Source organism: Podarcis liolepis, assembly GCF_965112155.1.
Source record: "Podarcis liolepis genome assembly, chromosome: 15".
NCBI classification, from domain to species: domain Eukaryota; kingdom Metazoa; phylum Chordata; class Lepidosauria; order Squamata; family Lacertidae; genus Podarcis; species Podarcis liolepis.
Genome location: NC_139566.1, coordinates 38,969,121 through 38,984,814, shown reverse-complemented (window position 1 = coordinate 38,984,814; position 15,694 = coordinate 38,969,121). Strand labels below are relative to the sequence as shown.

At 46.6% G+C, this 15,694-nt stretch overlaps 2 protein-coding genes across 4 annotated transcripts in view; one reads left to right on the top strand and one right to left on the bottom strand.

Annotated features, from left to right (window-relative positions):
* ADGRD1 (adhesion G protein-coupled receptor D1) overlaps window positions 1-15,694 on the top strand; it is a 283,150-nt gene that overhangs the window by 11,529 nt on the left and 255,927 nt on the right. Inside the window, exons 3-5 of one of the 3 annotated variants that reach the window (XM_083476426.1) lie at window positions 4,484-4,567; window positions 9,829-9,924; window positions 11,294-11,416. In XM_083476426.1, the coding sequence (XP_083332552.1) occupies window positions 4,484-4,567; window positions 9,829-9,924; window positions 11,294-11,416 (303 nt within the window). Of the gene's footprint in view, window positions 1-4,483; window positions 4,568-9,828; window positions 9,925-11,293; window positions 11,417-12,562; window positions 12,658-15,694 lie in introns of those variants that run through there. The other 2 variants (XM_083476427.1, XM_083476428.1) reach the window with 2 other exon arrangements.
* The window catches only part of LOC310693947 (craniofacial development protein 2-like), a 257,303-nt gene that overhangs the window by 187,153 nt on the left and 54,456 nt on the right, over window positions 1-15,694 (bottom strand). The gene's annotated exons all lie outside the window — the stretch shown is intronic.

Genomic DNA, 15,694 nt, shown 5'->3' with positions numbered 1-15,694 from the left:
GTTCCCGGTTCAGCTGGCCGCTTCGTGCCACAGTGGCCACGGCAGGCGGAGGCTTCGGGAGCGGCGCTGCTTCGGCACAGCATAGCAGAGGCGGGTGAGGGCAGCGAGCTGATGCTGGGAGGCGCTGCCATCAGCCTCCACCTCTTCCCTGGTGCCCTCCACAACTTGGAGCCCTGGCACCCTGTGCCACTAGCCTCTATGGGTAAGATGCCCCTGCTTGCTCCTGCCTTTCAACATCGCCGAGGCCTAGTCAGCAAGAATATTTTAAAGTTTTTTTGGGGTTGTGTTTTGTGGAAGTGTGAATTAGGCAGAATTTTAATGCAAACCAAATGGAAATTCTTCCCCCCCCCCTTGGTGGTAGAGCAAATGGTTATCATGAGGTATTGCTTCTTGTTTTTACAGCACATGAATTGCCCTCCAACTGTCCCAGCTTCAGTTCTTAGCATCTCTGGGCAGAGCAGCAAAACTCTCTTTGTTAGGACTGCCCTGTGAGCAACAGTCAGGTGACTGAGGAACCAGGAACCAGGGGCAATGGGGCAAGCCAGTAGTTGGGACCAGAGAACAAGCCAGGAGGCAGAAGCGAAGAACAGTTTGGGGGAAGGGCCATAGCTCAGTGGCAGAGCATCTGCCTTGGGTGAAGAAGGTCCCAGGTTTGATCGCTGGGAAAGACTGCTGCTCTGAAACCCTGGAGAGCCACACTATAAGCCCTGGTGGCTGGCAGTGACATAGCATGGGTTGCCTGGGCCCAGGCAAATATTGTGCCCCCAGTGGCAAAGATGAGCACAGTGGTGCCTCGCAAGACGAAATTAATCCGTTCCGCGAGTCTCTTCGTCTAGCGGTTTATTCGTCTTGCAAAGCAACCCTATTAGCGGCTTAGCGGATTAACGCTATTAGCGGTTTAGCGGCTATTAAAGGCTTAGCGGCTATTAAAGGATTAGCGGATTAGCGGCTAAAAGGCTATTAGCGGCTTAGCGGCTTAGAAAAAGGGGGGGAAGCAAAAAAAATTCGGAACACTTGCAAGACGTTTTCGTCTTGCAAAGCAAGCCCATAGGGAAAATCGTCTTGCGAAGCAGCTCAAAAACGGAAAACCCTTTCGTCTAGCGGGTTTTCCGTCTTGCGAGGCATTCGTCTGGCAGGGCACCACTGTATGTGCTTGCAGATAGGTATGCTTTAAGTTTGCACCACAGAGGAATCAAATGCAACAGTTGCACCAGTGGAAACATGCCATGCAACAGATTGCAGAGTCTATTGAGAAACAAAGTTACCAGCGCTTGTGCAACAATAGTGGTCTACTGGAGTAAAACATTTCACCAACGGAATAGATATCCCACCAAGTGACTTTAACTTGGCCCTACAGTTGATACAACCCATTGTTCCAAGCACATCCAGTTTCCCTAACAGCAAGCCTTGAACTAGTAAGTGGTACTTAGCCCCAGAAGTCCTGGATCTCTGGCAGTGATCAAACTTGCTATTTTAGTTGCAGCTTTGCCAGTCACACTGCCAGGGCTAAATAAACTCCTAGGACATTTCCCCCTGCTGTAGATAACCTCCGTTTGTTTCTTCAGAATGAAAGAGGAGGAAATGATCTGTATGCACAGTCCCCAGGGAGCTTCCAGCTGAATAGATCTTCTTTACCAATTTCAACCTGTGCTATCTATTTATTAAAGCGGGTCTCATTTCTACAAAAGCACTTTGAACTGGTATTGTGGGCCCTTAACATTTGCAGGAAGATACTGTAGAATCAGAATCCACCCCCCTCCCCCACCCCCAAGCTCACAAAGTGCTTCTGGCTACGGGTGAATGTGTGATAGCCTTCGAGGAGGGGAAGTTGTCTGAGCAGAACTGACCCAAGGTTTCGGGCTGCCTGAAGCGGGTCCCGAGTAAGCCCCCTCCCTGCTTGCTAGCGCCAATGCTTTAAAATGTCTTCCTGTGCTATATAGACACCAATCCCTGCCTTCATCTATGCCTCCTCCCCTTGCTGGGCCACCTGAACCATCATTTCATCCTCCTGCACGGAAGGACCAACCAAGGCCTACTAGCCATGATGGGCTTATGTCCGTTGTCAGAGGCAACATGGCTCTGAATGCCAGTGCTGTTCATTTCCCACTTGTGGGTGTGATGGCCTGGGACTTGGGCTCGGAACCAGAGGGGTCTCAGTCCGCACTGGATCCTTTGCCTCAGGCGGCATCTGGACCAAGTCTAGGGCCTTATTCTGAAGAGCCCCAGTCTGTACAGGTTCCCCTGCAACAAACACCAGCTGGGCCGAGTCAGGGGCTTGAGCCTGCCCTGGCTCCAGATGCGGGGATGACCTCGTTGCCTTCAGCTGGGCCATCACTTACAGCTGCTCCACTACCAGTTGGGTCAGGGGAGGCTGAGGCGGCCCCTGGGTCTAGTCACCCACTGATGTCTCCCGAGCTGCGGAGACTCAGGTCTGAGAGAAGGAGAGACCTGAGTACTCGCAGGAGGAGTGCTCGCCTTTGGGCGAGACAGGGAGGTGAGTCACTGGGGGATCAGGACCGGCTGTTACCCCGACAGAGATAAAAGGCTGTCGGACCCCACCCCAGGTTACGGGAGCAACATTGCTGTTTGCTAGAACCTGCCTGAGACCCTGTGCCCGACCTAGCCTGGTTTCCTGCCTTGTGTCCTGCCTGGGCCCTGTCAGACTGATTCCTCACGGAATCCTTGGATTCGGGACTGGACCTGGACCGCATTGCTCGGATTAACCCCTGGGCCCAGCACAGTGGGCCAGTGGCGTAGCGTGGGGGGTGCAGAGGGGCCGGCTGCACCGGGCGCAACATCTGGGGGTTAGGGTTAGGGGGCGCAAATCCACGGGTTAGGGGGCGCAAATTACTTGCCTTGCCCTGGGTGCTGACAACCCACGCTACACCACTGCAGTGGGCTTCCCATGGGCATTTGGTTGGGCACTGCAGCAACAGCATGCTGGACTAAATGGGCCCCTGGCCTGATTCAGACTCTATTTACGTTGGTATTCTGCAGCTATGTTGTCACTGGGAAGCAAAAGCCCCTGGAGGGCTTGTTCTTTGTTAGCTTGTGCACTTCGATCTCAGTGCAGATGACCATCTGCAGCTGAATAAAGCACTTAAGGAAACTCAACATTACAGATTAGCTGCGGGGCTTATTTATTTGCTGGTAGGAAGCAGAAAGCAGAAAGCAGAAAACAAAAACCCACAGATGTTCTCTCTCCGCGTGTGCACGTGCGCGCAGAATGCTGGAATTGTTAAATGTTTGCTTTTCCAGATGTTTCTTTGCAGATTGAGGCCATTCTTCCACATCTAACCCCCCCCCCCATGGGATTGCATGCAGTGCTAGTCTTACTCAGAGTAGACTCATTGAATGAAACAAACATAAATACATACATTGTGTGGCAGCACCTACCCTTGGAAACTCCTTCCCATTGCATATCAGTATTGTTAACTTATACTGTACTTCACCTTTCCCCCAAGTGTCTCAAGGCGGCTAACACAGGTCTACCCCTTGCCATTTAAACTCCACAACAACCCTGTGAGGTTGGTTAGGCTGAAAAGCAATGACTGGCCCAAAGTCACCACTTCATGGCTGGGTGGGGATTTGAACCCCAATCTCCCAGGTCCTGCTGCAATATTCTAACCACTACACTGCACTGTCTGCCTCATTTCAGACTATCTCTTCATGATCCATTGAAGGCTTTCCTCTTTCAACGCCTTCTGAGTAGAGATTTTTTGGTTTGCTCAGTTATCTGAGCTGGTACCTGCAATGGATTTGAATTGACTGTATATGCGTTATTGATGTTGCTTTTTTTTTAAAAAAAAATGTTCTCATCTCTATAATTAGCTTTTAATTGGGTTTTATCTATTCAAACGCTCTGCATATGTTTTTTAGTACACTGTAAATCACTTTGAGGGGCCTCATGGGAAGTGAATCACAAATTAAATAAATGAAATGAAATGGAAAATAATAATAAGGGAACCAATATGTGGTTGCTTCATTTGCTGGAGAGGAGTTGATCCTGTTCCCATTATGCTCAAGAGAAGGGTTGTAGCTCGGTGGCAGAACATCTGCTTTGAATACAGAAGGTCCCAGGTTCAAATCTTGCTTTCTCCAGATAGGGTTTGTTTGTTTATTTATTCCAGTTATTGCCCACTTTTCTTCCAAGGAGCTCAAGGTGGCACAGGTGGCTCTCCCTCTCCCCACTTTGCCCCACAACAACCCTGTGGGGTAGGTTAGGCTGAGAGACAGGAGTTGGCCAATGGTCACTCAGTGAGCTTCAAGGCTGGAGTGGCAGATTTGAACCCTGGTTTCCCAGGTTTCAGTCTGACATTCTAACCACTCTACCACACCGCTTTAAATCCTGGGAAGCTGCTGATGGTCAGTGTAGACAATACTTGAACTAGAGGAACTCAGTGGTCAGACTTTGTATAAGACTCCCTGATTCCCTGTGGAAGACATCTTCAAAGCAGTCCTTGACATTGTGTTTTCTTGACAGGTTTTGATGTCCTGGCCCAAGCATCGCATTATTGGCCCCTGGGGGCCGTGGAAGGAATCCATGAGTTGCGAGACGCGAATGGAGGTAGATCGAAGAACGGTGATTCCCCACTCCCTTTAGAGTGACTTAAATCTTTATGAAATCCAGAGTGTAAGAAAGCAAGGTTGAGAAACACTGGCTTTGTGGACTACCCACTTGTGTTTGTCGATTGGCTCAGCAAATGTTTTGGACCCAAATGACCTTTTCTGTTGGCATTTCAAAGCACAGACTCCATTGATCTTTGGTGGGGAAAGAGGCAGGCTGGTGACCCACACAGAACTATGCTTTCAAAGACAATATTGGTGGGTGGGCAACCTCATGAGCCCAACTGAAACATTGATGATGGGTTCGGAGGGGCAGTGATAACCAGCTGTGTTGTGTGAGCTTAAAAATTAGTGCAATACCAAGTGGTGCCTCCGTCACATGGAAACCACATGGGATAAAGCTATTCATTATTAACACAGTTTGGGGGTAGTGGGTGGGTGTGTCTCTGTGGGGTAATGCATGTTTGCCCCACGTCTGAAAGTGGTCTTCCTCCATCCCCCAATCCCAAGAAGGCTTTTGTTCATGCTGCCCTTTAGATCCTGCACTGAAACTCATTTGTGTTTGTGGACTGTGGTTGGAGTTTTGTGTGTGTTATGTAAATATAGGCACAAATATAGGCTCCCTGTGGTTCGTGTTTGGATTAGGAACATAAGCACCCCAGACTGGTTCACAAATGCATGGGAATCGCACTTGACTTGGTACCCCATCATGAGATTTATCCAGCGTTTAGGCTGGTCCACAGAAGCAGAAATAGCAATGAGGGAGGCTTGGACAGAACCACTTTTGACTTCAGGGTGCACGTGTGGGTTGAATGCTCATAAAAAGACGCATGTCAGGGAGAAGTGTGTCCTGGTCCAAACCTTCTCCCCTGACATGCTAATTTCTGTGTGGAGTTGTTCACCCAACACATACAATGTGTAGTGTTCAGTCGTCTCTCACCACCGCCACCACATGAAGTGGTACAGTTCAGAAGTCCTTTGACCACTTCATCTCCCATTAAGACTGAACCTTAAAGGTGGCAGGCGAATATATGAAAAGGGACCCCCACCCTCTCCAATGAAATGTGTTGATTCTGTGACAACTTCCCATGATCTGAAACTTTTCTTTATGGCAACTGATACTCTGTGATGGCTCATTCAGACATGCAACAAGTTACTCCTTGATCCAATGAAGAATGAGCATGCAGCGTTTGAAATTTGCTTGGTGCCAGGCACATTTGGCATCTGGCTATTGACCACTTTGTGACCAAGTGAAGATGCCCAGGTGTCAGAGTGGCACCTGACATCTCTACCGTCTGGAGGTACATGCCTGGGGATCTTGACTGTTGCCACACACTAGCAACACATTCTTTGGAATTCTATCTGTGATATTTTACCTACACAATCGTAACGAATTTCAGGAACCAAAAAGTCATATTGAAAAATACAACTTTCAAGCTCTCTGTCTCTGGCTGCTAGGCATTCCATTTTGGCAACTGTAACCCTGGTTTAAGGAGCCATTTGACGCCTAGCTTACATATCTGAGTTTCTAACACTGCGAAGCATGCATATGTGAACCAGGACTAAGGTTGCAAAACCTACACACGCCTCACACAGGAGCAAGTGCCATTGAACTCAGTAGGCCTTACTTTTGAGTAGACAGTAATAAGATGGGGCTGTATGTATTGTTTTGGTTGTGTAACGTCATAACAGCAGGGAGCCTGCTTGGACATGGATGGGGAATCTGTGGCTGGCTGGATGTTGCTGGGCTACAGCTCTCGCCATTCCTGACCATTGACCTTACTGTTTGGGGCTGATGGGAACTGTAGTCCAATAGCATCCGGAGGCCATCTGGCTCTCCAGCCCTGCAGCCCTGTCCTAGAAGGTCTCCTTCCATGGATGCCGCCGCAGCAAAATTGCTGCTTTGATATCACTCTCTGATTACATGCATCTTTTCCTTCGGTAGCCAAAGAGTCTTTCATGTTTTATTTACTTGTAGCCACCCAACTCAGCCTTCGCATCCGCCATGAATTCCACGCAGTTGTGTTTTTTCACTCCACGTTTCCCGCTCATCAATCCTCAGAGCGTCATAAGCTTGCATTTCATGTTAATCCATTTCATTTGTTGAAATCTTTGTGTGGCTGCAAATCCAGTTCTGTATCTCTCAATTGCTTGTTTCTGCAGATACCAGCGTCACCAGACTGCCTTTTTTTAGATACATGCATAGATAGATAGATTAGATGGATAGAAGTGATACATACATATATATATATATATATATATATATATATATATATATATATATATATAAATATACACACACACACACACACACACACACACACACACACATTTTGGAGGTGACTTTGATGCAAGGTATCTCTGTGTTCTGTGGGGAAATAGTGGAGCAGCAAGTAATTTTTTCCTGTAACACTTAAATGGCTATTTGCTATGAAATCAGTGGAGTCTGGGTCCATTGGTGCCAGTGGGGCACTGCCCCACCAACCTCACTGTGCCCTCGTCCTCCTGTCTCCCTACTTACAACCAGACCACAGGGTACCAGTGGTGGCTGCTAGCTTCCTCTGCCTTGCTCTTGGTGATGCCTTTGTGGAACTCAACAGAGGATGGGAGTGAAAGCAGACTTAACTGGCTCTGGCTGTCATTGAATCTGACTCCACCTGCTGTGGTCCTCCAGTCTCACCAGTCTTGATGAGAATTGGCCTCCACTGATCTACACGGGAGTTCCCGAGTCAAGCGCCAATGCCATTCTCTCTCTTGGCTGTGAGTGCCATTGCTTATTTAGCCCAAATGGCATCACTCATCCACACAAATGAGGTGTTGGTTGCCTTTTGGGGAGAACACCAAAGTTTTTAGAACTTTGTTCAGTGTTGTCTGCACTGATTGACAGACAATTGGGGTTTCAGGCAGGGGTCTTTCCAAGGCCTCTCTAGAGACCATAGAATCCTAGAATTGCAGAGTTGGAAGGGACCCCAATTGTCATCTAGTCCAACCACCATGTGGTCTTCCATCCAATTTGAAACCATACTGGATCCTGCTTAGCTTTGAAAACATGCCAGCCGTTTTATTACTGCACCACTATGTGGCAGGGGTTGGACCTGGAAGATGCTTTGTCTTTTAGGTCAGATCCCAACCATACATATAAATCATGCTTATACCACTTTAACAGCTGTGGGGAGTCCATGGAGAAACTGCGGCTTGTCAAGGGTGCTTGGATTTTATTTGTTTATTTAATTTATACCCCGCTCTTCCTCCTAAAGGAGACCCGGGCGACAAATATACAAGTGGTATGACATCTTAAAAACAATTCCAATACAGGTGCAGGCTGTGAAAGAATTCGGCTTGTAGGAATGGTAGGTTTGTGAGTTCAGCACCCTTAGCAAACTACTGGTCCTAGGATTCTTTGGGGGGAAAGCCTTGACTGTTAAAGTGGTATAAGAGTACAGTGGTACCTCGGGTTACAGACGCTTCAGGTTACAGACTACGCTAACCCAGAAATAGTACCTCGGGTTAAGAACTTTGCTTCAGGATGAGAACAGAAATTGTGCTCCGGTGGCGCAGCAGGAGGCCCCATTAGCTAAAGTGTTGCTTCAGGTTAAGAACAGTTTCAGGTTAAGAACGGATCTCCAGAACGAATTAAGTTCTTAACCCAAGGTACCACTGTACTTTAAATGTATGGTGTGGAAACGACCTGAGATACTACTCCCCCCCCCCCAAAAGGTGAGATTGCATGATAAGAGTGATGATTTCGAAAATTCCACATTGAGCCAGGGCGTCAGCTTAGCATGGCAGACCTGGAGAGGCCAGGTGGGTGGAGCTGGAAGCAATGTCTCTTTTTTAAAAAAAGGATTTGGTGGGTGGGTGAGGAACTGGCCATCACGCTTTTCATTTCTTAATCAGATTTCCTTCCCCCCACCATTCCAAAAAACAAGCACTCTTTAATTGGAGGCTACCCTATGACAAAACATGTTCTGTGTCCCTCTCCCCACTCCCTCACCCCTGGAAAAAAGAAAGTCTTAGGTAGGGCAAACCCATGCCCTAGGTGGGGTAGGATGTGCTCAGCAGCAGATGGGCTGGGCTGGAAGTGCTTATCTGACTTCCTGGCAGGTGAGTTGCCATTCCTTACTGGAAGGGCTGTTGGAGTAACGGAGATGACTGGAGGTTGGATGCAGGTGAGCTGTACAGAAGCACGCTGGCAAGCATGCTCCAAGCAAGCTGCTGGCTAGCTCTGCCGAGTCTCCTTTTATTAGCAGAAGCCAACAATTGGAAACAGTAGTGAAACCACCCTGAACTTAACGTATTTCCATCTAAGCACATTTCCAGCATTAGCAAATACACATGTCAGCAGGCGTTTCCCTGAAATGTTTTCCCCGATACTTGATTACATCTGTGTTCCCGGTCATGCTGCAGCCAGGCGATATGTCTAACAAACAAATTGTGAGAAAACAAAGGTAAAAGGTAAAGGGACCCCTGACCATTAGGTCCAGTCGTGACCGACTCTGGGGTTGCGGTGCTCATCTCGCTTTATTGGCCGAGGGAGCCGGCGTACAGCTGCCGGGTCATGTGGCTAGCATGACTAAGCCGCTTCTGGCGAAGCAGAGCAGCACACAGAAACGCCGTTTACCTTCCCGCCGGAGTGGTACCTTTTTATCTACTTGCACTTTGACGTGCTTTTGAACTGCTAGGTTGGCAGGAGCAGGGACCCATCAACAGGAGCTCACCCCATCATGGGGATTCGAACCACCGATCTTCTGATCGGCAAGTCCTAGGCTCTGTGGTTTAACCCACAGCGCCACCCGCATCCCCTGAGAAAACAAAAGGTCAGGGGAAAAACCCTGTTTTCTAGCCAAGAAGGTCAGGGAAAGCAGGTGTAACGCTCCTTGACATACTGTTGCATGTCTGGTGCGAGTTTTGCCTTCGCAAAGCGGAGCATTACCTCCACAAAGGGCGAGGCAGCAGGGCAGGTGGTGCAGGGCAAAGGCATCAATGGAACCAATCCAGTGTGTCTGCCAGTACATTAGCACCATGACACCCTCTGTGCCACCTCCCCTTCTCTCTCCTGGTAAGCAGTTCTGCCCCACCAAGCCATCTGCTGCTGAATGTGCTAGCTGCCCCAATCAGGGTACAATCCCCTGGGAGGAGCTTTCACTGCTTTACTGTTCACTCCCCACATTGAGAGATACAGACTGGCTGATTCATATTCATCTTGCATTTATTCATTGTGTTGCTTTTCTCTTTTTTTTTGTCTTTTGTCGTTCCACCCAGCTTTAAGATTCCACAACTTCACTGTGCTTCCTTCCCATAATTCTACTTTTGTATATACCAATGATTCTGCCTACTCTAACTTCTCTGCAACTGTAGGTGAGGATTCAGTACAATTCTTCTGCATTTGTCACTCTCGGGCCATTCTGAATAATGCTGTAAGCTAGATGTGGTTTTAAAGCAGGCACTGTTTTTCTTTAAAAAATATTTTAAATCTGTATGGTTTTAAATGGAAATTCTCCCTCTCAAAACAGAGTATAGAGGAGTCTCTTTGTGGGTATGCGGGTTCAGTAGATGATACTCCAGTAAGTCTAGGGGAGACAAAACAGGGTGATGATTAGGTCTAACTATGGTTTGTGGCATAAACTCTGGTTACAATATCAAAAAATACTGTGAAACCATGGTTTGCTAAGCTGCATACTGCTGCCCCAGAAACCATCTACTGCAGGCATAGGCAAACTCGGCCCTCTAGATGTTTTGGGACTACAATTCCCATCATCCCTGACCACTGGTCCTGTTAGCTAGGCATCATGGGAGTTGTAGGCCAAAAACATCTGGAGGGCTAAGTTTGCCTATGCCTGATCTACTGTATACCTCAGCTTGTAGTAAATGATACTCCAGTAGGTCCAGGGGAGACAAAACAGGATGATTAGGTCTAACCAAGGGTTGTGGCCTTAACTCTGGTTACAATATCAAAAATACTGTGAAACCATGGTTTGCTAAGCTGCATTCTGCTGCCCCAAAAACCATCTACTGTATATCTCAACTTGGATCTGCTGTATACCATCTATTTGTCACCTCAAAAAGAAGAGAAAGCAGAGAGACATGGAAATTGCATTAACCATGGTTAGCTTGGCGCGCATGTAGCACTTACCTACGGTAAATTAAAACCTTCTTCAAGCCATGGTTTTACATTGCGCTTTACAGATAATCCTTAACTATGGCTCATGAATTGTGATGTAATGTTTAAGGGCCCTTATTGGCTCTCCCAGTTGCAGGGGGCAGAAGATGAGAGACAGCAAAGTCTATTATTCCCATTACTGGTTCTACAGTTCCCAGAGTAGTTTAATAACCAGAGCCTCCTTGCAGGGAACCCTGGTTATTTTAGCTCAGGGAGGGGAATAGAGGGTCTCTTTCAGTGCCCTTAACAAACTATGTTTCCCGTGATTCTCTGGGAAATGACATGAGTGTTTAAAGTGATAGGCCCCATGTGTACTATACATTTAAAGCAGTGCAGTAAGTCTGGAGTACATGGGGGAGGGTCTGAGTAGCACTGGGAGGATGCAAAGGAGTGAGATGGATTGCAGTGGTCATTGGGTCTGAGGCCCCATAGAGATGGGGATGAGGGGAGAGCAATAGGATGAAAGCTATTTAAAATTGCCTGAGTTGTATCCCTAGGCTGTTTGAACTGACAAGGCTATTAAAAAGAAATCAATGTATCATTTAAACAATTTCCCTCCTTTGGTAGATATTGTAGAAGGAATAGTGAACAAAGGCATCTGCGTCCCAGATGTTAAGGGAATGACCTTCCTCCTTTTTGGAAGCCATCAGAACTCTTGCATTGTTAACCCGGAATTCTGTGAACCTGAAGGTTAGTACAAAGCCACAGTCGTCATTGTCTCCATTATATTCCTTTATTGCATCACACTTTTCCCAGAGAAAGGGAGGAGGATCTGAGAAAGCTGCTGAAAGGAGACACGCATCATCAACTCTTTCGAGGTTTAATTATGTGTATTTTCTGCAACCTCCCATTTTAATTTAAAAAAGAAAGAAAAAAGAAAATCCAGATTATTTGCCTAGAAAATGCGAATACATTTATCAGAATTATTGGTGCAGTTTTCTTGCTGTAATTTTAGTATGGGTTTCTAAAAATAAAGAAAGATGACTGCTGCCAGAAATTCCCCAAGCAAATTCCACAAAGAGTTTGTCTTGAAGGACTGAGTTTCAGAGACATTTCCCCTGTATTTTAATATCCTTCTCTTGACTCATATCTCAGAGCGCTATCACAGCTGAGCATCAGCCCCTTAGGAGTGCATTAGATCTCTCAAGTTATAAGTATTGCTGGTTAGGAACAATATTTGGCTTGAATCTCTCTAAGGATCTATGGTAAGTTTATTCTGGTCAGCAATCAGTCCAGGAGAACAATTCCCCCCAAATTCGCTTCAAGAATGTCGTTAACACTTTAAAGAGAAAAAGAAAGAAAAGAATCAATTGGTGTCCCATGATTTCTTCTGGAGTCTAGCACACAGGTGTTTGTCTCTGTTTTAACCTCATAGCAACCTCTTGAGGGGGATTAAGCTATGATAGAGGCTGACAACCTTCTTCCCCAGCCAAGGACTCCATTCCCTTGGAAGTAATTGGTTGGCAGCATGCTGACGGTGGGCGGAGTCACAGCCTCTCTGTTGGTGTGCTTTACACACACACACACACACACACACACACACACACACACTGTCCCTACTAGTTGTTCTGAAATGACCTAAGTCCTGTTCATGCGTTCTGCTCACGTGTAAACCCCACATGCAAGTGAGGGCTGAGAGTGCTGAGGTCCACCTCTTGTGCCACTATCCTTGAAGCCCACCATCTCATGGAATGTGACTGGGTGATATGGGGCTCCTTCACCACTCACGGTGGCTTCCCACATCATCTAGAACCCCAATCATGTAGGGTTCCAGAAGGGGAGGAACCAAAGAGCTGTTGGTTCCAACCAGGGCGAAGGCGGCAGCAGACCAATGGATTCAGCCTGTGCAACCCATTTTCCTGAAATGATGCCTTTTCATCTAATCTCGACAGGCCAGAGGGATTTGTTTGCTGATATCGGCACATTTTGTTGTGTGTATAACAAATATTCTCCTACACACAAGCACACCATTTGGGAAATAAAAACCTCTTCGTCTGCAATGTTCATTCTCTAATGACAAGGATAATGTAAGGCACTGGGTAAATGTTTATCATGCCATCACTGGCTTTCCCAGGGCTCACAAGGAAGATCATTAAGGCATTCAAACACTGCTTTGTGTGGCGAGTAACAATGGTATGAAAAAGGAGATGGGGAAACTCACACACCCTTATAAATGTCAGGGAGAAACCATGGTGGAAGAACATTTCAGAAGTGGTAGGAAGTTGAAGCCTACAGCTGAACTGTCAGTCATACCTGCAACTTTGGTATGTTTGTGGCAAACAGGGCAACCCTGAACTGGGCTGGGGTCTTGATGCAACACCCCAAATGTCCCTTAAAGGAGCCCCCATGCTGTTTACTCCTGACATGCTTCCATTCAATGCCTCCTGCTCCACCAGAGTTGAACTGGTGACCTCACCTGGCTCATCACCATCAAACTAAGGTAGCTACAACCCATCACAGCTGGCTTGCCTGAATATCATGCAGCCTGACATCGCTGCCAACCCAGTCAGTGGGGGGGGGGATAATAATTTGTTGTTGTTGTTGTTGTTGTTGTTGTTGTTCTTCTTCTTCTTCTTCTTCTTCTTCTTCTTCTTCTTCTTCTTCTTCTCCTCTTCTTCTTCTTGCCAACCTCAGACAACTGGGCAGCACACAGCCTGAACAACTCTGTCTATTTTAAAAGAAGATGCTTGGGTGTCTATCAAGCATGCTTAAGACCGTAGCCTTTTTCTTTTTTAAATTCCAGTGTGGAATGCAACTGCAATTTGTATGTTCCAGGAATCTAGCAATGTGTGAGGGTGAATTCCTTGTCTGGGGTGCGCAAAAGCTCCCCCTCCTCTGGGGATTGGGGGGGATTTTATTCAGCTTGCATTTAAAGGCATATCTAGCTAATCTGAGCATTCTGAAACATGTATGCAAACAGTTGTTGTTCAAAATGTGCATACTGCATTTACCTGAATTTTGCAATGCAGTTCTCAAATCAAACAGTGTTTACAAAAATGAATATTTTAGGGGGAAGTGTGCATAAAAAGGAATATATTAGTGGGAGCTAAACATACAAAAATGCATTGTATTAGGAGAAAAATGCATTGTATCAGGAGAAAAATGCATTGTATCAGGATAAATTGAATGTGTACAGTAATAAAAACTGCATACAAAACTGTGTTTATTAGGAGAAAGTCACACTAAAATTATGAAGAATTTTTAGAAGGATTTTTAAAAAGAAAAGAAAAGAAAATTGCTGCAGAAATGCAGAGGAATGAATTTAAACATTGGAGAAATGAGAAACTGAAAGAACTGAAAGTGATAGATTCACCAATTCCTACAAAATGGATGGATTCACCCGTCCCTGCTTGTCCCCCTCCCACTGACAGTGACTGACATTTAGATGGCTTTGGCAAAAGGGAAGAGACGTTTTCACAAAACTCAACTCTTCAGACTGTTGTCCTATCAATGTAGGGTGTAAACAAGGGAGAGCTTAGTCAGTCAGACTTGGAGCTGAAATTCCTGGAGAACGGGGAGGACCACAACTGAAGCTCAGCTTGGCCACCTTCCATTCTGAGCCTGACGGCATGCTTCCCTCCACCAAGAGAAATACCAAACTCAGCAGGCCTAAAATAATAATCAACAATGCTAGCAAAACCACACATTTCCCCCTTGCGGAAAGGACTGGAGCGGAAAGCAGGGAATATCAGCGAGCGGGCGTTTGCCTGGTGGATGCAGTCCTGGCCCCTTGGTTTAGGAAAGGTTGCAGAGGCAACACTTGAGAGATTGCCTTGTCCGTCATGCACCCAGTGGATTGCTGTGGTCTGTGGCAAAGTTTCTCCTGCAAATTCCAAAGAGAGCAGAAGCCACAGCAACTCAGAGCAGAGCTTTTAACGTAGCTGTCCCTAGCCTGAGACCCTTAATCTCAGGGTTGTGGGTTTGAGCCCCACATTGGGCAAAAGATTCCTGCATCGGAAGGGGTTGGACTAGATTAACCTTATGGTCCCCTTGCAGTTATACATTTCTGCGGAATAGAGTCTTTGTCCACTATTCGCTCTTTCTGGAAACAAATGAAGGCATTTGTGTTCTGAGAAGCTTCCCCAGCTTTGAGTGGGCCTTTGCCATGAGTTTCATTCTTTCTAGTTTAGTTTTAAATGTACCTGCTGTTCTGCACGTGTTTTATTTATTTATTTGTTGCTTTTCAAAATGATACATTGCCCTGAAACTATTCTATATAAGGTGATTAATAAATTGATGATGACCCCAGAACTCATCTTGATCCAATCAATGTAGTGTCTCCCAAATGCCAATGGGCTATAGATCTCATCATCCCTGACCTCTGGCCGTGCTGATTGGGGCTCATTTTCATGAGGACCTCCTCCTCCTCCTCCTTCTTCTTCTTCTTCTTCTTCTTCTTCTTGCAAACTGGCTTGGAAATGTGAAAATCTGATTTTAATATTGGAAAAATGAGAAACTGGGAGAAACCGGAACTGCTCTCTGCCTCTCCCTCTCCAGCCCCTGCTGTCTGCGGTGGCTGCCCCACTCTACCCAATGTCAGCTGCGTCCCATTGCTGACAGAGGGGGAGAGTGTGGAGAGACAGGAGGAGGTAATTAGGCAGGATTGCAGAACAAGGGAGGAGCAACCTAGTTGCAGTAGATGTTAGAATTTCTGCTCCGTGATTGCAGTCATGGGATTTTTGTCTATCTCATGGTGGTATGTGTTTTGACTCCACAGAGTGGGAAGTGACGGAGAAAGGATGTCTGTGTTACTGTGTTCCGTGAAGTGGGACTATTGTCCTTTGTCCTTTGTTATTTATCTCTCTGCTGTCTGATGCTAGAGAGAGAGGGAGCCATGTTGCAGTGCTCCGTGTATGTTTATATGTAAATAAAGTAGATTAGCCAAAATGCTGAGTTGCTGAGGTCTGTTACACGACTGCGCAAACTCTGCAGATCCCTAAGTGTGCCAGTGCCGGTTGGCATCGGTTG